This window comes from Mirounga leonina, unplaced genomic scaffold (assembly GCF_011800145.1).
Source record: "Mirounga leonina isolate KUSES-001 unplaced genomic scaffold, KU_Mleo_1.0 Mir_174, whole genome shotgun sequence".
Taxonomy (NCBI): Eukaryota; Metazoa; Chordata; class Mammalia; order Carnivora; family Phocidae; genus Mirounga; species Mirounga leonina.
The window spans coordinates 3,851,741-3,876,897 of record NW_023270451.1 but is presented as its reverse complement, the minus strand read 5'-3'; the positions used below and the strand labels follow the sequence as shown (position 1 = coordinate 3,876,897).

General features: G+C 47.1%; 2 protein-coding genes across 10 annotated transcripts in view; one reads left to right on the top strand and one right to left on the bottom strand.

Annotated features, from left to right (window-relative positions):
* The window catches only part of KMT2E (lysine methyltransferase 2E (inactive)), a 91,964-nt gene extending 85,101 nt beyond the window's left edge, over positions 1-6,863 (top strand). For 3 of the 4 annotated variants that reach the window (XM_035020390.1, XM_035020389.1, XM_035020391.1), the window contains 7 exons: positions 206-262; positions 404-967; positions 1,992-2,278; positions 3,113-3,201; positions 3,305-3,430; positions 3,606-3,703; positions 4,573-6,863. In XM_035020390.1, the coding sequence (XP_034876281.1) occupies positions 206-262; positions 404-967; positions 1,992-2,278; positions 3,113-3,201; positions 3,305-3,430; positions 3,606-3,703; positions 4,573-6,087 (2,736 nt within the window). In that variant the 3' untranslated portion in view covers positions 6,088-6,863. Of the gene's footprint in view, positions 1-205; positions 263-403; positions 968-1,991; positions 2,279-3,010; positions 3,027-3,112; positions 3,202-3,304; positions 3,431-3,605; positions 3,704-4,572 lie in introns of those variants that run through there. The other variant, XM_035020392.1, reaches the window with a different exon arrangement.
* Positions 6,864-6,946: 83 nt separating this feature from the next.
* Positions 6,947-25,157, bottom strand: part of SRPK2 (SRSF protein kinase 2) — a 248,444-nt gene continuing 230,233 nt past the window's right edge. For 4 of the 6 annotated variants that reach the window (XM_035020393.1, XM_035020396.1, XM_035020395.1 and 1 more), the window contains 4 exons: positions 21,848-21,917; positions 21,143-21,235; positions 20,744-20,836; positions 6,947-10,899 (listed from right to left, as the gene is read on the bottom strand). In XM_035020393.1, coding sequence (XP_034876284.1) covers positions 10,715-10,899; positions 20,744-20,836; positions 21,143-21,235; positions 21,848-21,917 — 441 coding nt within the window. In that variant the 3' untranslated portion in view covers positions 6,947-10,714. The remainder of the gene's footprint in view (positions 10,900-20,743; positions 20,837-21,142; positions 21,236-21,847; positions 21,918-25,157) is intronic. The other 2 variants (XM_035020399.1, XM_035020398.1) reach the window with 2 other exon arrangements.

The following is a 25,157-nucleotide window of genomic DNA, read 5'->3' as shown; positions in this document are numbered from 1 at the left end:
TTTCATCTTACTGGTACTCAGCATCAGACTTAATGGCTATATGTGTATCAAACTGACCTTAAAGCCAGAGGTCTTACGTGGGGAATGGAAATAGAAAAAAGTTTAAAACCAAAGTCTGTGTAACAGTTAAAGTTTTCATTTCTATAAATATCCTGGATTTAGTTATATATTTTAATTTTCAATTCTACTTATTTCTTTTATATAGAATATTTCTTCCCCAGAAAGTTCTCCAGAAATTAAGAGACGCACTTATAATCAAGAGGTAAGGTGTTATCCAAAAAGATGATTTAAATCGGTGACATTTTCCTTTTATTATTTTGCGTAAATTTTTGGGAGATTTAAAAATAAGTAGTCTCAAGATACGGTTATTTGTGTAATTCTTTTGTTTTAATTCTGTAAACAGGGATATGACCGATCCTCAACCATGTTAACATTGGGGCCTTTTAGAAATTCTAATTTAACTGACCTGGGTCTGCAAGAAATAAAGACTATTGGTTATACCAGCCCTCGGAGCAGGACTGAAGTCAACAGACAGTGCCCTGGAGAGAAGGAATCTGTGTCAGACCTTCAGCTGGGACTCGATGCAATCGAGCAAACTGCCTTACATAAAACCATGGAACCACCTACACATGACAGGACTGATTCTAACAGCCAACTGGAATCTACTCACTCTGGACGGGGCGCAATGTATTCTTCCTGGGTAAAGAGTCCTGACAGAACAGGAGTTAACTTCTCAGTAAACTCTAACTTGAGGGACCTGACGCCCTCACATCAATTGGAGGTTGGAGGAGGCTTCCGAATAAGTGAGTCAAAGTGCCTGGCGCAGGATGATACTAGAGGCATATTTATGGAAACACCTGTGTTTTGTACTTCAGAAGATGGGCTTGTTTCTGGTTTCGGACGGACTGTTAATGACAATTTGATCGACGGAAGTTGCACACCCCAGAATCCACCACAAAAGAAAAAGGTTACAAATTTAACGATTTTAGTCCTTTTAATAGTGCCTTTTTTGTACTACTACTGAGGGTTATTAGCAGTTATGTGTTATGTAAGGCATTCATACTCAAGTTAAAAGTTTTGATGTGTACAGTTTTAAACCTTTGTAAATGCTCAGTTAGAAATTACTTGCAGAGAAGTAAAACATTCTAGTGATATGGAAAATGCTTATAAGCACGGTTTCAGAGATTGAAACCTCAGGATGATTTATTTCACTGGAAGAGTAACTTCAAAATAACCACTTCCTAGCCAAATAAACAGAGTTGAGTAACACTTGTGTTCTTATTATCCTTATTTTACATAGAACAGGCAGCCTTGTATTGGAGAAATGCTTCTTTCTTCATAACATGTATAGTATTTCGGCCACGGATATGAGTATTTTGAAAAGTGTTCTGTAAATAGTAATTTAAGCTCCCTGACTTACCACCATTATTTGGTTGGCAGCAGACATACCGAGACAATTAGAATGCCTTATTTCAGAGAAATGGGATAAACTACACTTACTTTACTTGTTAATAGGCTTATTGCTTTGCAAGTCAAAGAATTTTAGTGATGTGTGCTTTTAATTTTTGTAACAGAGTCCAGTTGGCAACTTTGTGGGAAGCAATGTAGTATAGTGGAAAGAGCACGGGCTTTCACGTAAGACCTAGGTTCGAATCCCGGCTCCAACACTCACCAGCTGTGTGACCTGGAGTGAGTGAGTTACTCAATTTCCTCATCTGTAAAATGGGGATGATGATATACCTATTTCATAGGGTTGTTGTGAGGATTAAATGAGATAATGTATGTAAATCATCTAAATACAATGCCTGCCATATAACAGGCATGATAATTGTTAATTATTATTATTACTATTATTTGTTCAAAATCAGATTATTTTACATAATTTTCCTAATGTAAATATACTAATTCTCTTGCGAACAAAAAGAATAGCTTGACTCTGACATACAAGACAAGAATAAAAGATGTGCTTTTCCTTCCCTTTCTTGCCGAAGGTCTCTCTATTAGAGTACCGTAAAAGACAGCGGGAAGCCAGGAAGAGCGGCTCGAAGGCTGAGCACTTTGCACTGGTTAGCGTGTCACCTCACGCGAGCGGCGGCTCGAGCAGCGGTGGTGAGGGCTGTGGCAACAGGAGCGAAAGCGGGGAGCAGCTAGAAAGCACCGCTGGCCTGCCCTTACCGACACCAGCTACAGTCCATAGTGCTACTTCAGAAGAAACCAGCAATAGCTGTCCTGTTAAGGAGGCTTCTGCCAGTGAGAAGAACGACCCAGAAGTCCAGTGGTGAGCCTGTCGAAAAGAGCCCATCGCTACCTTTAGAACTGAGAAGTATCATCCCTTGTAATTCAAGTAGTCTCTGTTCTTTATTGTCCAGGCAGGATCTTTTCCGTAGCTCATTGTGAACGCAGCTAGATCTGTAAGGGTCTGAAGTGTGCTGTTCTGAAAGGCACAAGCTTTGGGGTGGACTCTACCCATCTGCTCTTGTTCCCCCAGTTCTAAGGACAGGGACGTTTGTCGTCCGGATTTTGAGAGATCCTCTTTGCTGATAGGGTTTTAAACCAGCTCTGGATTTGCCTATCTTAAGGGTCCACTGTGCTTCCTCTTGTACAATTTTCACCTTTTTCACAATATTCCTCTCCAAAGAACTTTTATCATAGTCTGCATCCTGCGATTTCCTTATATCCCTAACAAGTTAGAGAACAGAAGAACCAAGTTTTAGTGTTTCTTCAGTAGGAACAGCAGAAGCTGGATATGGGATGGGTCTTGGCAAAGGGCAGAAGGGCTCATTCGCTTCCCTCCTGGGTCCCCTTCCCACTAGCCTTACAGTCCAGATACGAGGTGATCGGTAAAGGGTGTATCTGGTACCTGCTGTGACATTCTGAATGCGGATGCACTTCAGCTCCCTCCCCACCGCCCCCTCCCCGCCCCCCCACCCCCACCCCAAGAAATTGCTTAAGACAAAGGATTGGAGTCTGGCTATTTTCAAAGCTTTACACCTGAGTATTTTCCCAGCAGAGCAAAAGCCTTGGTCTGAGAGGACAAGTTGACCATCAAGGACAAAGACTAATCTAGCTGGCAGTAGCTTCCTTGAATTGATGGTATGATTTTATGTTCAAGGACCGCTTCAACCTCAGTGGAGCAAGTGAGAGAAAGGAGTTACCAGCGTGCGCTACTTCTCAGCGATCACCGAAAAGACAAAGACAGTGGTAAGTGAGCTTGTTCTTCTGCCGAAAAGTGGAGCCAGCTAATCCCTGTGCACCCTCGTTCTTGGCAGTTCTAATGTTCTCTTTGGGTCTGCTTCATCTCTAGGGGGAGAGTCACCCTGTGTCCCATGTTCACCGAGTCATGTTCCGTCTTCACCTTCATCTCATTCAAATCACATTCCCCAGTTGCAACCCAAGGGCCCAGTCCCTCCTTTCAGTGAACTTACAGAAGGTCAGTAAGCAGATGACCTATCATGGTTATTGTTTTCAAAACCTTTTTGAATCAGCAAGGCGAATGCCCTTCTGCAGAGTTGGGCTGCACAGAGTTTACACTGCTCTGTAGTGTCAGTCAGGGCGGTGCTGGTCATGCCATGTTACGGTGACTCTGGCCTTCTTCTGCTTTACAGATCCTGACCCTGAAAATCCAGAGCCCATGACTACAAGTGAATGTCCATCCCCAGACACCTCTCAAAACACTTGTAAAAGCCCTTCAAAAATGAGCAAGGTAATAAAATTGACCTTCGAACATGGCCATTCAGGAGGGTGGGTTCTCACATGCATACGGAGATTCTCCTGCTGTACGAAGCGTCCGTCGGCGATTTGGGGACGCTTTGGGAGCAGATGGTCTAACGTGCTCACTGTGCTTCAGTCCTTTACGTTTTCTCCTGGAGGTCCACCCTTGTCACCCCAGGAAATTCAGTTTTTTCATACAGTTTTGGACCACACGCAGTCAATTCTCTAAAAACAAGAGGTCAGATGAGAATGCATTGACAAGAAATGCTATCACCGTCCTGATTCGGGAAAGACGTGCTGGTCTCGTGTGGCGGCAGGACCTGTGGAAACTAAAGATGAGGGGTCGGAGACTGGTTTTCTTTTTCCCTTTTATGTAAGGGAAACGTACATTTAAGTGGTCTTGTACTTCGGTCTTCGTGTTTGAACACTGTAAAAGATGTTTCAGATCACAGCAGTTTGGGTGAGCACATTTATTTACCCAAACAGGTTGGGTGCAGCAAGTCCTGTTAGGGAACTGAAACTTGCTAAGTGCTGGAGGTTACTAGCATTCTTTTAGAATAAGGCCCCAAATCAAAAGCAGCTTGGCTCACTGAGGGGAAAAAGGCAAATTGAAAGGAAAGACCTGTCTTCCATAAAAAAAAAATTAATCCAGGGAATTCAGTTGAGGCTCAGTACCAGACCTTGTTAAACTACTGAAAAAGCTGCCCTTTCAGGATCCCACGCCTCTGCGACGGGCTTCCCTAATCCACCTTATCCTCTACCCCTTTGTAAAGGGAACCCTGAGGTAACATTCAGTACCGCTGGTCACAGACCTCGGTGTAGGTAAGACGTTCCTTAACGGGATCCGTTTTCTTTCCACAGCCTGGGTCCCCGGGCCCCGTACTTCCTGTTCAACCGCATGGGAAAACACCCACAAAGTCCGATTCCCACTGGGAGGCCACAGCTACCGCGCCGGAAGCGGAGAACGGGGTGCCCCTGAAAGCAGAGCTCCCCCAGAAGCAGCTGTTAAGTAACACCCAAGCACTTCCAAAGAACCCTCCTCCTCAGCCGCTGGCTCGAAGCTCAGCCGAGCACCTTTCCCAGAAGCTGCCGTCCGCCGCGCCGGTCAAGTTGCACTGTCCTCCGTCCCCTCACGTAGAAAATCCTCCCAAGTCCTCGACACCCCACCCGCCTGTGCAGCACGGTTATCTCTCACCAAAGCCCCCCACCCAGCAGCTGGGCTCGCCCTACAGGCCTCATCACGCACAGTCACCTCAAGTGGGGACACCTCAGCGCGAGCCTCAGAGAAATTTCTACCCAGCCGCACAGAGCCTTCCAGCCAGTACTCCGCAGGCGCCGTCTGGAGCCCTCTTCACACAGACCCCCTCAGGACAATCTGCCGCGCCATACAGTCAGTTCACGGCCCCCAGTCTGAGCAGCACGGCACCGCCCCCCCCGCCCCCCCCGCCGCCGTCTTCCTCCTCGTACTACCAACCCCAGCAGCCCTCCGCAAACTTTCAGGGTTACAACCAGCTCAAAGGTGGTCTTTCCCAACAGGCCGTGTTCGCGTCGGGACCAAATCAAGCGCTTGCGGGCGCCGGCAGCCAGCAGCCCGCTCCAGGCCACCACGTCACTCCGGGCCATTTCTTGCCTTCTCCGAACCCTCCGCTTCACCACCAAGCGGCCCCGGCCGTGGTGCCCCCCCCGCCGCCCCCGCCCCCCGCCCCCGGGCCGCACCTCGTGCCGCAGCCCAGCTCCCATCAGCAGCACTCTGTCGCTCACGTCGTAGGGCCTGTTCACGCGGTCACCCCCGGCTCGCACATTCATTCTCAAACCGCTGGACACCATCTGCCACCACCCCCGCCACCTCCCGGTCCTGCCCCTCATCACCACCCGCCACCCCACCCTTCCACAGGACTCCAAGGTCTACCAGCACAACACCAGCATGTGGTCAGTTCAGCACCGCCCCCGCCGCCGCCGCCGCCACCTTCCGGTGTCCTGGCTTCCGGGCACCATCCCCCCTCTGCTCAAGCCTTACACCATCCACCTCATCAAGGACCGCCACTTTTTCCTGCAAGTGCTCATCCAGCCGTACCACCGTATCCCTCCCCAGCCACGCATCACACCACTCTGGGACCGGGACCCCAACACCAGCCTTCGGGAACAGGGCCACACTGTCCACTACCAGTCGCAGGTCCTCATCTCCAGCCCCAGGGACCAAACAGTATTCCGACACCGACTGCTTCAGGGTTCTGTCCTCATCCTGGCTCTGTGGCCCTGCCACATGGGGTTCAAGGACCTCAGCAGGCATCCCCAGTGCCTGGACAGATTCCGATCCACAGAGCACAGGTGCCACCAACATTTCAGAACAATTACCATGGTTCGGGGTGGCATTAAAATGGACTCCGAAAGCATTTTTTAAAATGTTCTGTAAGATAAACTGTATATTTCATATGTACCTATTAAGGTACTTTTTAAAGCTTGTACATGAAACTTTGTATAAAACAAACAAACAAACACCAGTGCTCTTTCATTGTATTTTTCCCATTTTTGCTTTTTTAAAATTCCTTAAAAAATGTGCTGTTAAGCCAGTATTAGGTATCTTTATTTTGTAAAGTGAACATTCCAGCTGTTTTTCTGGCAGTAGATTTGATGCTACATGATCTTTAAATTTTACTGTTGCAGTTAAAATTCATTTAGTGAATGTTTTCTATATTATTTTATACATACGCATTTAAGTACACAGCTAAGTAATGGCACTATGAGGATTTTCATTTTTCTCCTGTCAGCAGTTCTGTGAGTGCATCTTAGGTATTTAAAAAAAAAAAAAAAAAAAAAAAATGCAATACAGATTCTTATAGTTTGGTGTGGACATGGCTCATTTTGTTTTATCGGTTATTTGCAAGCAAAATGTAATTTAATGTATAGATTTTTAATGTCTCCTGACGAACTGTAAATACTGCATTTCTTTTGCGTATATAATTGCTTACAGCTTTTCTCATTTGATATATAGCATTGTACATATGACAAGTCTTTGCAAAACTGTGTGATCTTTGTGAAAGTAGTACAGTATATGGCCTTTAATTTCTTTTTTATTTTAAATATACTGTCACATTGAAGCACTGGTTGGGCATTTTAATTCATGTTAATAAATCACAATTATGTCAGTTTTACCAGATTGTCCTGTACAACTTCTGAGATTGGAGTCTGTTTAAACAAGTTTTTTTTTTTTTTTTTTTTTTTTACAAAAGTTCCATTTTTTCAGCTCTAGTTTGTCAGTGGCCTTCCCTTTTCTTCAGCTACACCTACCTCAGCTGGACTGCGGCGGACTTCAGGAGGCAGTGAGGGGTTGGGTTGTTCCTGCAACGCTCCTTCCTGTCAGTGCAGGAAACTCCTCTGCTGGGTGGAGGTTCTACCTCCAACTGACATCATACAAACTGTGAACCCATATCGTTCAAGTATTACACGTGATCGAGTTCTAGACCGGAACTGACGGCTGTTTGAAAACATGGTGTAGCTTTGCCTGACAACACACATATCTCATTTGTACATTGCAGAACATGCATGACTGCAGTGTCCTACTGATGAATCAAAATTATTTGAAAACCTTAAATTTTAACATTTACTCTCTAGCTATAGTATTAAAAAGAAAGTAATAGGAGGTCTTAAAAGATTTGTTTCGGGCATATAAAACGAAAACAGCATTATTATTAAAGTTCTCAAGTGAAATGAAAATAGCCTCTTGGACACTTTGCTGAAATACCCAATGCTAGTTTTTGTTTTGGAAAAATAAATTTTTCTTTGTCTTCTACCTCTTAGGATTAATTAAGTAGAACCGTAAGTAATGAACACATTTTTTCTAATTTTCACCTAATTGACATAATTTGGCACAGCACATACATTCTGTGCTTTGGAGAAAAGCATCAGACTAAAACTGACTGGATTAATATTTGGCAGTAATGCAAGTCGTGTTTTACAGTAACTTTTAATGTCCATTTCCTTTTGAAAACCAGCTAATGAAGGTACATGAAGAGAGCTGCATTTAGGGCTCAACTCTAGTCAGCTTCCAGTTTTAAAAGAACTTGGCTCAACTTCGCCCTTCTGGACTTTAGCATACAACATTCTACTTACGGCACTCACTAAAGAAACACTTGTCCAAGAAAACGTGGCTTTACATCCCCCGGCCCAATGGTTTCACGGAACAAAGGTGGTTAACTGTTAGCACAGTGAGTAGCATTCTTCACCTCTTTAGAAGGACTGGCCTTCTAAGGATTTAAAATTCCTGTCACAAATCTGCCTACTACACAAGTAATTGATAGAGAAGCGTTTCTCTGACTGCAAAATCTAATGTAGTTCCTTGACTCCTCGATGAAGGGCACATACACTCTCAAATATTGTCTCATTAAAAGTTACAAAAACAGTGACGGAAGAGAAACTGGAATTTAAGGACTAATCTCAACTGAAGTTCTCTACCCAAGGAGAAATAGTAGTTTATCGTGTTTAACTAGTTAGGTATGATCCAGGTACAAGAAGAAGCAAGTTAGTAAATCAGTTTTCACCTGAAAACTTTATGCTTTCCTGAAGCCTCTAAATTTGCTTTTTTTGGCCTTTGAGCAGTTCTAATTTCCAGACAGTCAGCTTCTCATCTGCTACAATCACGGTCCACTGCTTGTCCTTCTCCGTGAAGACCTGACACGGACTAACGAGAGGAAAAGCCAGGACCTTCACCAAAACCCCCGAGCCGGCTGCAGGGAGCTGCGTAACCAGTGCTGCTCATTCAGCGGAGTATTCTCTTCTCATCAAGCCGCCAAGATTCTGCTAAAAACCATACTATGCCTAATACAAATGTAGATTCCTTCTAGAACAACTTTTTCACATTGTACACCAGTTAGGCTCTTTTATAAGGGACTGATCTTTACAAATTCCTAACAATCAGGTTTACTTCCTAGCATGAGCCGAAACTGCAGTAGGATCAATTTCATTCAAGTGTGCTATAAACCCTGATACAAATTCTTCAGAGTTAGGGAAGACAGACAGACCTTGCGGTTCTTGTGAGCATGGCTCCTACAGAAACAGTCTGCAGCAACCATCTGTCGCAGACCCTACAGGATAACCTACAGCCTCGTCAGAAAACCCCAGCATGCACGATGCCTAAGGAACCTCACAGCGATGTGTGAGAGCATGCTAACTCCTGAAACGATGGGTCTTGTTCCCTTCAAGGTGAATACTGTTAAAAAGAAAAAATTTGCAATGCTCAAACACAATGTAATTAGTAGGTTTTTGATGGAACATGAATGAAAAAGAATCACTGACATTCTAGGTAGTGCATCTGTCCTACAGCAATTCTTCTAAATCCATATCCTACTCTTACAAAACGACGAATGATTTCCTTACAATAAGCCTTAATGCATGTTCTACAGCTACCTTTCCGGCAACGGGAATGTTGATACTTCCTTTAGTTTGGGTTACGCTACACTAAAAGGAGAGCAAATGTTTGTTGATTCTACGGCTTCAAACATAGGCCAATGACCAAGGCAATGTCTGGGAAAGAAAAAAAAAAAAACCAAAACACTTTAATTTTTAAGATAACTGCAAGCACCTCAAACAATGGATTATTATTACAACACTTGTTATCTTTTCACAATCTAGTTATTGCAAAGGCATATGGATAAATGTTAATGGACAAAGTCAAGAAAAACGAGGCACCTTAATGAATGTAAAATTTTAAAAAAACCTGACATTCAATCCACTGACTTCTAAAAGAGGCTAAATACACCTCCGTATATTACATTCTAAAATTGTATTGCCTACTATGGTTTGTGTCCTGGATTCTACAACGTTAAGGAAAGGCATAAACAAAATCGTGTGCAACCTGCAAAGGGAAATTGTTTTCTCAACTTCAATGCAGGGAAGACAATGAACCAGCTAGTGACGTTGTAGCCGCGCGGCTCACTGCCTGGGGAATGAGCGTGATCCCTGTGACCTCGCAGCGGCCAGCTCGGGTCGTGCCCGCTGCACTAACTGCATACCATACCTGGGTTTTGGACAAGCACAAGCCAGCTTTTCCAGAAAATATATATATACATAAATATTCTGTTTTTTCTCATTCCACACACTGCACATGGTTTTGTTGTCCGATTTAATCTACGGAGAGTTTAACTTACAGTGTTTGGAGGAGGCAACACCACATGGTTCTGGGCTATCACATTTTTAAAGGGAAATTGCTCTTTTTCCTTTAAAGTACTTTTAAAAATATGCAAAAATATGAATGGGAGTGCTAAAAGTATAATACGTATCTTAGAATGAAAGCATGTCTTTTCTTGCTTTAAAGTGCCATATAGGGAATGACATAACTCAGAGCCACTTTCTTTAAAATCCAATGTAAAAGGACTGTTACGGAATGAAAAGTCTGCACGGCTCCTGGGAGCAGTTCAAGTCTGCTACATGCAACTCGGGCTACAAAGCACTCAAGACTTGGTAGCTTTTCTGAAATTTGAGTCCCCATCCCATATTTAATGGAGATTAACATTTACAGGTGCATTTACATACACTATAATACAGGAATGATGTCCCTTTGCCCGAAGATAAAATTGTACATTTCCTTGCTATTTCTTGGTTCCAACTTGATAATTTCTTAAGATGGTAAATTATATAGTACTCAGCTAAAATATTTCTTCATAAATAGTTACAAAACCTGCCAAAACACAAGGGGGAAAGTATTTTTCGTTCAAAAAAAATGGACATTCCAATGTCACACAACACAAGAAACAATGCTTAGAGACATGTTATTGTTTCCAGAAGAAAGTGGGTCAGTAAACTACTAAGCTGAGGACAAAAGACTACCCTTCCCCAGGATCACAGTGCACAAAAAGCAAAATGTCAAACAACAGTACCTCAAAGCAAAATAAAGGTCTGAGGATGAAGCCAGCTCACTTGTAATCCTGTTAAAGAATGAGAGTCACCGTTTAGGTCCAATGTACTGGAAAACATTTGCTAGCTCAGAATGCTCTATTTGTAGAATCTGCTAAGAATTCAACCAAGGATGCCGAAGGCATTCGCCAGCTGAGGCTCGTTTTTCTGGAACCATTTCTAACATGGGGATCAAGAAATCTGTAAACTGTGCAGCATCTTCATGGGGCCACCCATACTTTTCCACAAGGACGTCAAAGAGGCTCCAGGGCTTCAGCTTGGTGATATGCCGCAGTTCTCCTACAGGGAAGAAACAGGCAGGGTCAGGAAAGCTCCCCATGTGCATTTCCCATGGGTGGTCCAGCCAGACGTGTGAGGAAGCAGACACCTACCTGCCCGACACTAAGCAACACCGAACAAGCCACCTTCCCCCTCCCCACCCAGGCGATCGCCCTTCAAGGTCTATGCGGCTGGGTGGTAGTATTTCAAGTGAGCTTAGCAGATGCAAATAAGGGTTCATCAGAAAGGGAACGGTTCATTCGAATCCGCTCCAGGCTTCTTTAAATGAGTAGAGGTGCTGAGTCCACCCAGAGTGTTCTTTTTTTTTTTTTTCTTTTTAAGTTTATGTGTACATCTTTTTAGTCATCTCTACACCCAATGTGGGGCTCAAACTCACAACCCCGAGATTGAGAGTCGCGTGTTCCTCCGACTGAGCCAGCCAGGCGCTCCCACCCGGAATGTTTTCATTTGCAAAGAATGACAAAGGCACTCTCCCTCCAGTGTGGGATCTTTTGCTCAGAGAAAGCTTTAAGATACACACCCTATAAACCCATTGGCCCATTATTTCGCATGTTACCATGCAAAGAAAAGGGAGTGGTTCCCTCGAGAGCAGCGCTGTTAGACCTTCTCTGACGGCATAGCCGTACTTTGTCTCACTATCCGACATGGCCACTGCCACCTGTACGTGACCACTGAGCCCCTGAGATGTGGTTATCAGAGCGATGAGGAACCGAAGTTTTCCTCTGTTTAAATTTAACCAGTACTAGCTAGGGGCTACTGGCCCAGGCAGCCCAGCTCTAGAGGCCGACCCGAATCCAATACCACTCATTTCTACACATTTGCTGTAACATCTAAGAGGTCAGGACATCAAATCTTGAAGATGAAGTCTGAAAGTGTGCTGGCTGCAACGTAAAAGCGTAGGTTACCAGTAGCCCCGCCTAACCAGCAATAGTGACTGCCAATCCAGTAGATGGTCCGAGAACTTTGCCTTTTCCAGGACAGGAAGAAAAGTTGTCTCAGTCCAACTACCAAAAGGTGAGGATACCTTTCATTAGGAGTAACTCCCTTTCTCTTCCAGTGAGAAATTTTCACAGGACACCCCACCCCTGTCCCTGGAGAGGCCTCGCTGGATGCCCGCCGAGTCTTCCCGGGCAGCTCCCACAGCTGAGGGAAGTGCTCCTGGAGCCCAGTCCCCGCACGTGTTTGGGGCCCAGAGCCCCCTCCTGTGACCGCCATGGGGCTGAGCGGGGCGCGCACCGGGCCCGCAGGCCTCCTGCCAGGGCCTGGTCTCCTGTCCCCTCCCCCCGGGACGCTTCTCACGGTCTCACGGTCTGCATTCCCGGGGCACCCGGTCTGCCTCACCCATTTGTGCATCTCAACTTAGACCACCCTCCTCTTTCTTTACTCACAAAGACAATACAAGAACGTTACGGAAAATCACAAAAACACAAGGAGAAATGACCTGTAATTCCACCCACAAGGATTTTTTCTTTTGGCCCACACGCTCTTTCAATTGCACTCTTATGAACTGGCCTGTCTACGGAGCTAATAATCGTGATGTGCACAGGATCCGGAACAGTATTTCCCATTCGAGGGATGGCGTGTAAGGTACTCTGAGGACGGAGAACAGTCTAGCACGGCGTGCAGAACTCCCCGTTGGGTCTACGTTACGAGGGAGGCGGACCTGCCATCGGAGAGGAGAGTGTTCCCTCCCGTGGAAGGAAGACCGCGTCCATGAGCACGGGGTCGAGAGCCGCCACTCAAAGTTCCTCCCCTTGCATCTGGAATCGCAGCTCTAGGGTAATAACCCCTAGTAGCCACCACCCCACACCCCAAAATCTCACACACTGCAAAATTATAGGTACTTGCAAAATTACAAATGCTCGGTAATAGCAGAATGGGGGTTAAAAAGCAACAAACCCAAGGTCCATCTGCTCGCTGAATACTATTTAATACTGACTTAATAACATGAAGGGGAATTACATGGCACAATGTTTGGTACGAAAAGAACAGAAGAATCGAAGAATATGATCACAAGAGTAATTTTCTAAGATGCAAAACAGGTGCCCCCACACACCAGCTTTGCTACGGATTTTACAGTGACTGTGGCTCTCAGCAAAGCAAGGTTAAAGGAAACTAAGAAAGTTCACACAGAACAAGCTAAAAGCAAGTTTTCTGGAAAGGGGAGAGACTTCACTGACCTTCATCTCTTCTGACCAGGAACAAACACGCCCCAGGTTTGTGAATGGATGCACCTGCTGAGAAGCACAGTCTGCCCAGAACAAGGAAGGAATCTCTTTCTGAGTGTGCCAGTTTAAAACTAAAATCCATCAACAGGCATCAAAGTACAATCTTCTATGAAAAGAGAGAAGCTTTACTGAGACAGACGCCTTAAAATCTGCATAATAGTAGTGATAAAAACAATACACTGGTGAAAGGCCATGAAAATCTACTGGCTATGAACCGATGCAGGTATTTCCAAAGAACAGAATAAAATATCTAACTTCCTTTGACCAGGTAATCCCACATAGAAAACTATGTGCAAAGATGCTATCAGGAAAACAGGAAACAGGAAACATGCAATATGCACAAGAGTCCGAAGCACCAACTGGTACTGAATACATAATAATACTGCGATCACAGAATAATGAACTGCCTCCAAAAAAGAGTATGTGGACCATGTAAATAGCTGGAAAAAACTAATGCCAAGAAAAAAACAGGATATAAACTTGCCTAGGCCCTATGATTACATGTACAAGTTCTGTTCAATTCAATACGAAACAGTCTTCTAAACAGTTGATAAAGTATGATTTCACTCATCCATGGAATTTAAGAAAACGAAACAGATCAACATAGCGGGAAGTAAAAAAAGAGAAAAGAGAGAGGGAAACAAGCCATAAGAGACTTTTTTTTTTTTAAGATTTTATTTATTTGACAGAGAAAGAGCACAAGCAGGGGGAGTGGCAGGCAGAGTAAGAGGGAGAAGCAGACTCCCTGCCGAGCAGGGAGCCCGATGTGGGGCTCGATCCCAGGACCCCGGGATCATGACCTGAGCCGAAGGCAGACGCTTAACGACTGAGCCCCCCAGGCGCCCGGCCATAAGAGAGTCTAACCGAAAGATAACAAACTGAGAGTTGATGGAGGGAGGTGGGTGTGTGTGTGTGGCGGGGGCGGGGGCCTAGATGGGGGATGGGCATAAGGAGGGCACTTGTGGTGATGAGCACTGGGTGTTGGAGGTAAGTGATGGATCACTGAATTCTACTCCTGAAACCAATATTGCACTGTACGTTAACTAGAATTTAAATAAAAATTTGAAACAGAAATAAAAAGAAAAAAGAAAAAAAGAAAGAAAACAATAGTTGATAAATGTTATGTAATAGACCCAAAGCCCCCAGGCCTGTGCAGCGACCGCAGGACAGCCTCACCTGGTGAGGACCTCAGGTCCCCTCACGGGCTCCAGCCCTGCGAACCACACACTCGGAATACAGCCAATCCACCACCACCACTTATAATACAAAATCAAGTAATAAAACGCTTAAGGGAGAAAAAAAAAGAGACCAAAATTGAGACCATTTTTTCCCATTTGTGCCTATTGTACAAGTAGCTCCTGACAAGTCAACAAATTTGTACCTTGATGATTTCTTCTTGCCTAGGAAAATACACCAAGAGAGGTTTCACTCAAAGTTTGCAAATAACTAGACACTTACAGTGACAGTCTTTATTTTTTAAACTGAACTTCTTCTTCTTCTTAAGGAATGCCGAGCCCAGCAAGGCCAGATGGACAGCCCTGCCCTCAGCAGCAGCCCCCAGCCCCACAGCCCCCCAAAGTCAAGGCTTTGGGACTGTAAATATATTTGCCAATCCCAGATTATCAGAGTGCTTTTTAATTTTTATTTATTTTTATTTTTTAGAGAGAGCATGTGCACCGTGTGCACGAGGGGGTGGGGAGGAGCAGAGGGAGAGACAGAATCCAAGCAGACTCCACACCCAGCGCAGAGCCCGAAGTGGGGCTGATCTCACAACCCTGAGATCATGACTGAGCTGGTGGCTCAGTCAGTTAGGCTTCTGACTCTTATCTCAGCGTCATGAGTTCAAGCTCCATGTTGGGCTCCTCACTAGGCATGGAGCTTACTTTAAAAAAATTCTCAGTAGAAAACAGAAGGATAATCCTCCATGACCTTGAAGTAGGCAATGGTTTCCTGATGAGACACCAAAAGACACGGGGTGATGGGCACCAGGGAGGGCATGTGCTGTAACAAGCACGGGGTGTTATATAAGACTGACGAATCACAGACCTGGACCCCTGAAACCAATAATACATTATATGTTAATTAAAAAAAATTTTTTTTAAAGTACAAGTAACAAAAGAAAATGTAAAAGGTTGGACTTCATCAAAATTAAAGTTTTATACTTCAACTATCACACATGCGCATTCAAGAGAAATAAAAACATGTCCACACAAACATCTGTACAATGTTCACAGCAGCATTATTCCTAAGAGCCAAAACGTGGAAACACAACCCGCATGGCTGTCAACTGACGAGTGGGGCCAGCAAGCACGGTCTCGGCACGCACACAGAGCCGCAGGCCCGAAGCATCGGAGGGACTGGGAGAAACTGTCACCACGTCCACACACGGCAGGACTCCATTCACAGGAAGTGTCCAGAACAGGGAAATCGCAGGGGGCAGAGAGCCGATCAGAGGCGGCCGGGGGTGAGGGTGCGGAGAACGCAGAGCGAGTACTAACAGGGGCAGGCTTTCCTGTTGAGAATGAAGACACTCTGAAATCAGATGGTGCTGCCGGCTTCCTAACTCGGGAATACACTAAAAGCTACTGAAAAGGGTGAGTTGTACGGTATGCAGATTACATCTCAATAAAGCTATTATTTAAAAAAAGGTATAAAGCTTACAACAAAATAACTAAAAGAATCCCAACACTGTTGATGCATGCAGTAAAAACAAACACTCCACTAATTAGCCCCTCGTAAGAAACAATAGGACTAAATGGGAAGAGCTATAACAGGACTTAATTGAACCTGTTATGGCAATAATTTCACTACTTTTTTGGCATCATACGCTCAAATTCAAAATGAAACAATTAAAACACTGATTCGGACCTATGATCGGCTGTGGCCAGGGGTCTGTTCTCTTCCACAATGCCTGCCATGTTCGGTGTCACGAGAGTCAGCCCCCTTGGTGCCACATCATCACTACAGCACCGTCCCGTCTTGCACCCCAACCCTAGCCGGGGGGCCTTGACCATGCAGCCTTCAAACAGGGCCCTGTGTGAGGGTGCGGGGGTGCCACGGGGCCGTCCCGGGCCGAGAGGAACACAGCACCACCTGCTTCTGGCTCACAAAGGTTTCCACCTGAAACCAAGGCTGAACAGGGTTCAGGTTTCCAAATATATTAAGTACTAATGGTGCCCACTCTGCAGTCGGCTGTGGGGATCCCGCGGCAAACAAGACACAGCGAGCCCCTGATCTCGCAGAGAATCTCACAACTCAGAACTGATGTTCAAAGTCAATGTCGTGAAAGTCGTCCACGTTTTAAAAGTTTCAGACTCACTAGCGTGAGGACCTTTTCTAGTGACCTGCACCGCGTCCAGCTCCCGCGGAGATCAGCCCCGGGCTGGCGGTCCCCGGCGGTCCCCGGCACCCCGCAGCGACTGACAAGCGCCAGCTCGCCACGCCCAGCCCGGCAACAGGGCTGCGGAGGCCCCATGCGCCCCAGAAATCAGGCAGTCTGGTGATCTGGGGTGATTCCGGGGGGAAGCTAAAATCCTTCTAACAATTTTTTTTTTTTTTTAAGATTTTATTTATTTATTTGAGAGGGAGAGACTGAGAGAGAGAGCACATGAGAGGTGGGAGGGTCGGGAGGGTCAGAGGGAGAAGCAGACTCCCTGCCGAGCAGGGAGCCCGATGCGGGACTCGATCCCGGGACTCCAGGATCATGACCTGAGCCGAAGGCAGTCGCTTAACCAACTGAGCCACCCAGGCGCCCAATCCTTCTAACAATTTTCATCTCAAACACGCAAAATGAAGAAGACGGAAAGACGGAACACAGCATCTCTTTTAAAGAGTTCCCTTCAGTTCTCAGTCTGTCCAGGCCAGTCACAGGGGACGCGAGGACCGGAGCTGCGAACGCTCTGCACACGCAGTCTCTGTGTGTGCTTTGAAATTTCCAATTGCAATTTAAGGTCTTTGGTCCAACACACACAGTCACTCCCACACATTCCAACACACTCGATGGCCTTACCTACAATCAAACCGTTTTTTTTTAAAAAGTCAACTCCTCTGATACTTGCCTTCTCAGCACAGTAAGCTTTACTAAACTGAAGGGGCCGACGGGTGTACCCGACGCCTGCTGAGCAGCACAGGGCGGCGGGCTCCTGCCTGGGCTGTTTGTACCGCCATCACTTGAGGGCTGGGGCGCTTCTGGAGGACGGCTCGCTTCCTGGGGACGTGTCCTAGCCTGTTCTGGCTGCCATCACAAAATACAACTGAGTGGCTTATAAATCAACATGAATTTCTTCCCCACGGTCCTGGAGGCTGGTAGTCTGAGGTCAGGCGGCCAGCCAGCAGGGCTGGCTTCTGCTGAGGGCTCTCTTCTGGGCCACGGACTCCTCGTGGCCTCCTCACAGGGCACACGTGGTGGCAAGGGAGCCGTTTGGGGTCTTTTCCACAAGGGCTCCACCCTCATGACCTTCTGTACTTTCCAAAGGCCCCACCTCCTAATACCACCACCTTTGCGGGGGAGGGGGTAGGATTCCCACATATGAATTTTTGGCGGGGGACATACACCTTCAGGCTGTATGAGGACAAAACAGGGACAGAATTCACAGAGATGCTTATTTCTACTGGGGCACATCTTAACACACTGATCAAGATGACTTTTATGAGTCATCTTTGGTGGTTAAGGTCCACATCTGAAGGAGTAACTTGCTGGTTATTAAACCCTAACAGGGTGAGAACAGGAATTATATCCTCTGCCAAAAAATCCAACTCCATTTAAAAATTCCTGGCCAAGAAATAATTCACACTAGTAACAACCATCTTACCCAGAATTATAACCAAGAAGATGTCACTGAGCTGCACTTGATCTTCGGCTCTAACACACAGAGCCTACTCTCCTTCCTTGGCCTCCTGGTGGGGATGAAGTCTGCTTCCCACCCAGGAGGGCAGAGAGCGCAAAAACGTGCTGTTCACTCCCTCTCAGCCACTGGCTGTTTTCCAAAGTGACATAAGCAATTTAGTAAGTTTTTGATTTTGCTTTTCTCTATCAGTTCTGGTACAAAGATATTTAAAAAAAATTTTTTTTAATGGATACATTTAAGATCTCATTACTTCCAAAATGTATATTCACACACATTACTTAGGGAGGCATGCCAAAACCCATTTTTAACGTAACATCCTTTCCCTCGTCCTCAGGGACATGGTGAAATCTGTTTTCATGACAGGCCCTCACTCATCATAATACTATTTCTGTGACTTCTGTAGCAACCCTAAATCCCTTCTCATCTCCAGTTATTATAAATAAATAATGATCAGGACCTACGTCCCAAATCCCAGTCATTTCAGAGGATTTCCTGCCTCATCACAAACTCTCCCTCATATCCAAATGAAGGAAAAAAAGTAACACCACGTCAAAATGTTTTCGGTCTACCTTTACCAAGGATGCCAAATGCATTTCCACTGTGCAGCTCACCTTCAAACAAGCTCCTCAAAAAACCCCCACGCACACGAGTCCTAAAGCACACATGCGTGACCTGACAACCCAGCAGCACTTCGTACTCCCATCGGGGAGCAGGCAGTGGTCGTGCACAGACCATGATGGGTCCAAGGAGTGGCGGTGCTGACAAAAAGGCCGGCGGGAACACCACCTTCCAGCACCGAGGGCTACAGGACAGGGACCTGTAACCCTGAAACCTGCCGGCGACCTGTCATCGGGTTGCCATGCATCACTCATCAGCCTGTCCTCCAAAGACAGCACCTGCCAGGTGGGGCAAGGCGAGGCGAGCGCTCCGGGCCCCGTGCTGGGTCTGCGCTGGTCCTCGGCAGGTGCCGTCCCTGGTGGTCTGGGGCTCAGGCAAAGCCCAGTGGGCACAAGGGGCTCAGAGCGGCTGCCTCCAGGAACAAACCTGAGCACGTGACTTCAGATAACTCCTGCAGCTTCATTTTCTCACCGTTCAGGCCCCCTCCTTTTGTCCCTGTTCCTCTTCCTCCCCAGTGTGTGCAGTATGCAGTTCCCAACCCACAGACAATGGACTAAGAGAATCGCAGAGCCCAGGCATTCTAAGCAGCTCCTTGCTGCAGAACAACTAAAGGAAATAGCCCCGTGTGCCTTTATCGGCTGTCGGTCCCACCATGCCTAATGCCCGCGTGGGAAATGAGGCTCCCCCACAGCCTGATGCTGGAACCTGCTCATGCGCCTACGGCAGACTCTCTGCTTGGCTAAAGGAGCAGGTGCTGTGGTCCAGTGCCCTGCAGTGCCTGTCCCCTCCCCTGGAGCATCGGTAGGTCAGTAATATCCCCTCTTTCATGACAGACTGGGCTGGTAGCTCTTGGCCCCTCCCCCTCAAGCCTCCTAGGTCCACATGTGAGGGGAACCCCCGGGCTCGCTCATGTGACCCAGATGCGAAGACCACATAGATTCTAGGAACCAAAATTAATACAGGCTATATCTGAAGAACAGTTCCCCCTGACAATCTTTTCTCCTGTGATAAGCTTTTAAAAGATAGTAAGAAAATAACTGCACCTAGTTACATATTTTAGAGGTTGCCCACTGGGTGATCCCAGAACAGCTGGGAGTCGTGGTCGCTGTGCTCAAAGTGGGACAGGAAACCACCAGCTTCGGCACGGTTAGTTCTCAAGTCTCCGTGCATTTAACAGGCATATACAGAGGACCAAATGGGGACTGGTTAGGTCAACATCACCGAAGGGTATAAAAAAGAATTATTCCTCTAAAAGAATACCTTATCTATCTCACAGGAAAACAGAAAGTCAAAACCAGTTCTCCAAATCTGGCTAAAGCAGAGAGGAACAGAGTACCAAGGACTTTCAAAAACTTCTAGGAACTCCATGTCCTGCTCACACCAACTTTAAAAGTTCTTAATTAAAAGGTGTTGCAGCCCTCACCCCCCGCCAAAAAAATCCAAGCTGGAAAAACATGAATTAAGAGGACCAACATGCTCACACAAAAGAACATGGCAATGGGGAGCGGTCCTTTAAAAATAAATTCCTGGGGCTTTTGGGTATTTCAAAAAACTGATCACTAATTAGAGACTCTACAAGGCAAAGAAACGGCTGTTCAGGGTCCCATCAAGGGAAGATCAACAGAACTGTGATATTAAAGTAAATCAGCTATAACGCTGTGTGAATAATGCAACAGAGCAAAACTTGATTTCTCAGAGTGCGGGGTGCAGGGTTTCACAGGCCCATACCCACTCCCCAGCAGCTCAAACAGACCCAAGACGACACACGGAGGGACCTTCGGTCCGGTCCCCAGGCTGCATCTACTCCATGGCAGAAATGATGGGGGCTCTAAGAACATAGAAAATGGAAAGTCTAGCTGGTTCCTAAAAATCACTTAAACTCCTTTTTACAAATCCACGAATGTACAGATTGGGCTTAGATTAGGAGAGGGAGGTGGGAAGGAGACCAAGGGTTTCAGGAGGGTTGTGCTCTTACAAAATCCGTACTCCACAGATAGGAGATGGTGCAAGCTTATGTCTTGGGAGCTTTCTTCAGCAGAATTCCCCAGCTGTAAAGGTCCAGGTCTTTCTCCACTGCCCAAATGGGAATGCACAATTTCTCCTTTTGGGAGAGGATTATGCTGAAAATTAGCGTTGCATAAATACCGTTACCTTTTCTGGTGAAAAACTCCTTGGAATATTTCCCCAACATAGCGTATTTTCGAGGGACTTTCCCCAGCAGTTCAATGATCAATGCTATGTGATCTGCATTGGGAAACATTGCCAGCAAAACAGAAACACACGACAGTTTAATCAGTACACTGCATGCAGACACTGCGACCGCCCGCGCAGACAGAAACAGAGCGCGACCTGGATGGTGGCCGGTGCACGGGGCGACCACAGCCCAGGCTGGGTGTGGCCTTCCCTCTCAACTTTTAAATCGGCAGAGGAATTCTGCTAGGTTGCTTTTTGAATTTAGGAGACAGGTCTGTCACCATTAATGCTACAATGAGCAGCCGCTATCCCGTTTCTGTCTGCATCATGGCGCTTTTCAAAAGGAAGAGGTACTACCTCTGCGATTGAAGAATTCCCGAGAATATTTTCCAGACAGAGCAAAGTGCCTTGGGATACTGCCTAGCAGCTCTATGATGTGGGCTATGTGGTCTATGGAGGAGAGAAAAAAAGGATACGGGAATGGGAAGGGCATAGGGAAGGATGGGATAAAAGAAGAGGGGAAAAAATTGAAATTAGTAAAAAATCAGAAATCGATTCAAATCAACAATGTCTGCGCACATCCATGCAGAGGCTCGCGGGGCTGGCGGGCCTCAGGCACCGTCTGGAGCATTCACGGTGACTGGTGCCAGCCCACCCCAGGCCACCCCAGCACTGCAAGCAAGGAAGCATGGAGATGGTCAGGTTTACAGCTGGAATTCAAGCCAGAATTCCCAGGTTTTCAGCTCAGCTCCCCAACAGGCAAGAGCAACGGGCAGCAGATCAGTGGACAAAAGGGCCGCAGAAAGGCTCTGCGGTCCACACAGCCCGTCCTCTCCTGGCCGCTGGGCACCAAGCCCGAGGCAAGCAGGAGGGAGGGGCGCGCTCCGGCCAAGAGCGCTCCACGGAGCTGCCCAACCACTGTGCCTGAGGGGCCTTCAAGCTCAAGGAAAAGCGTTTGAGAACCAAAACACAGCTCTATTTCAGTACAGAAACATTACTTTCCAGAAGCTCCGGCCTCTCAGGAGACCCAGCCTCAGATATGCGGCAGGCAGCGATACTCACCTTCATCTCTGGAATAGTCTTCCCCAGAATGCGGTTCAAACAAATAATCTCCCGTTGCCAGCTCAAATGCCTAGGATACAACAGATGACATGCTAAGCACTCTGTGAAGCGGCCCCAAGGCAGCAACTTTCTCTCCTTGTACAAGAGACCTACACTTTATGAGGATCTGATCAAACCAAAGAGCTTCTAAAAAAGCTCAACACCAACTTTTTTCTTCCTTCCAAAAAGTTCAAAGAAATTTCAGAAATATTCTACATCTCCTCTACTGGAGGATGTAAAGCCTACACCCCCCGCCCCCCCATCTGGCAGGAAGCGCGTCGACCAGCGGCCGTGTGCAGGCATGGCTGGGGACCGCACCCCCACTCTGAATGGCGGGACCCGGACTCGATCCTGGCCCAGGGCGGACTCATGCCTGCCCTCAACCCACAGGCTCGTCTGGCCCCCGGACATCAGGTGAAGCCAAGACCCTCGTGTCTTAGTAACCAAGAGCTATTTTCAGCGTCTCATCATTTCTTTCATTTCTGATTCAACCGAAGGAAAACCTAGAGTCACAAAGAAGGTTCTGTGGCTCCTGCCCTGTGCCCTGGGCCAGGAGGAAGCCGGTGAGGGGGACAGGGAGAGCTGGCCTGCCTCCTGGGCTGCCACTACCTGCCCACCCCCCAGCATACCAGCTGCGGGGGGGGGAGGCCCTAGTGTTTCCGTTTCTGCTGGGCAGTCTTCTCTCCTGACCCTCGAGAAAACCCTCAGCCCTCAGGACCATGAGTTTAATCTGCTAACGATATATAAAGATGGCAACTGTCATTGCTGTGTGGATCCAATACCATGTTTTGAAAATCTTTTTTTAAAAAGGAGAAGGCTAAATCCTATTTTTGGCTTTTGTACACTTCTATTCTGTATTAGATCTTGCTGTCCTGAAAAGCACTCAGGGGCCTGGACCCCGAGCACTGATGCTCCCGGCCCTGCCCTCCCGCATCCCCCCATTTCCTCCCCAGGCCCTGACCAGAGTGTGGGGGAGGGGCTCACCACCACGTCGCCTCACCTTTCTTTCTTTTTTTTTTTAAAAGAAAGGAGGGAAGTGGGGTGAAAAGATGGTCGTCAGCTACCCCGTGAGAGCACCAGTTCATGAACTCAGGATCCCGCAGGACCTGGACATGCCCAGTGTCACAGAGAGTCAGCTGGTCACGCGAGCGCCGCAGGGCTAGGGAAGGTCCTCACCTGGGGCCTCTCCCCTCCACCCAATGAACAAGAAATACGCATCTCAGATCAGGGTACAAAACATCACACGTGGCCACAGATCCAAAGGGAACAGTCGGATTTCATGGTGAATGGCCAGGGGAGTCTTCCCCGCCTAGGACGAGTCATGAGGAAAAGGGGAGACCCTCCTGGAGGAGCCACTGCGGGAGCCCCGCGGCCAGTGCCACGGCTGCTCCTTATCCCTGCGCTTGAGCCCTCGCTCACTCTTCTAGTTAGTTTTCAAAAACATTTCAATCGGGTTGAGTCCAATTCTTACAGCCTAACACTAAAATATGTTAACTGAGCGTTCTTTGAAAGATGACCATTCTGATTAGCACCCATGTTATTTCCAACGAAACTCTCCAATCAAAGAAGCCCACAAAGAAATGATTTAAAAGAAAAAAGGAAGAGAAGTACGACGGAGGCTCTCTTGTCACGTTATCTGCTCCTAGTTCTCTGAAGAGGGACGAGATTTTCCTAACAAAAAGGACCTGCTCAGCGAAGCAGAGGCAGGGTCACACTGGAAATGCGGGCCTCTGGGCTTTCCGGCCTGCTTTCATGCAACTCACGAAGTCACTCCCAGCACAACCTTTACGGTTACTAGTTTAATACTTGGGCTTGTTAATGCTTGGGAACCGTGGATTCCTCCTCTGTACTCGACCAGATCCCCTACAAGGACGTGCCCCCGGACCAAACTCTGTTCTCAAGTTCTGGGAAGACCACACGCCTCTTTCTTGAAATGCCGCCCCCCACCATTCTGAATAAATAAGGGCGCCTATTCTTTCTGTGATGTGCCCAGTGCTGAGGAAGGAGGGCGAAGTCTGTCAGACTAGCTTTTCTTACTCCGAGGGCACTCACTGGGGCTCACTGTGGGGCCCGCAGAAGCCACCTATCCTGGGGCCCTGACACACAAGTGCAGAGTAGTCCATCCCTCAGCCCACAGAGAATTTTTAGATCACCCCCACTTACACCTGGAGGGCCCCCAAAACTCAAGAAAAGGAAAAGAGGTTCAACAAGGGACATATTTCAGTTACTCTGCCTTATCTTGTTGCCCGCCTTCCTGACAACAGCGAGGACCCCCATCAATGAGCATGAGCACCAGCTGCCTCCCAGTGGCTCTCAACTCCACCCGGGCGTCTGTAAGACTTAATGCCATTCATGTCATCAAAGGACTCCACGCCACACCACCACCACCCATCCGGAGCTTTAATACAGCTTAGGATCATGAATTTAATATACTGTTGTACTTCTAAACTTCAGCACAAAGATGGGGTGGGGAAACACTGCCTTGTGTTTACCAGGTTCTCTAGAAAGAACAAAAGGGACCTCTCAGCCTCTCAGCCTCGCCCTTCGGGATGGAAGGTGGGGGTGGGGAATAAGGCTTGCCCCATTCCAGGCGGAAAAAAAAATTCACCCTGACGACAACCAACTGATTTAAAAATTAAAAAACAAACAAACAAACACCCAAATAGCCCTCGAAGCCCTGAGGGAGTTTACACCTAATCTGGGGGAAGAGGAGGTAGGAGAAAGGGGAGACAGTCTGCTACTTCTGTATCACGGTTCACAGGAGCGGAAGTGGCCAGGATGCGGACACCACGTGAGGGGACAAGTCCTTACCTCATGGAAGGCAAGACAGACAACCTGGTACAAAAGGGTACTGACCGCTCCACCATTATTCTCCTACCTCTGTGATCTTGTCCTATTTTTCTGGTTATATCACCAAAACTTAACACCCCAAATTAGAAGCACAGGATTTCAGAGTTGAAAGAGCCCTCAGTCTAATTCAGGGCAGCCTGGTATGGCCCCTTCTGTGTTGCTGAGGACACGTAAGGCTTGCCCTCACCACATCCTGAAATGGAACATTTCCCTCCCTCCCTACTGACCCAGCCTCGGGCTCCCGCGGCTTCCAGCCCCCCCCCCCCCCCCCGGAGTCCCGGCCCGCCCTGTCCCTCTCCGCACAGCAGTCTCCGAATTCAAAGCAGCCATCACACGCCCACCAATTCTTTTCACCATTCTTTTCCATACCTAGCCCAACAAGCCCTAAGTTTCTGATACTCACTGAAAAACTTGGTTTTAA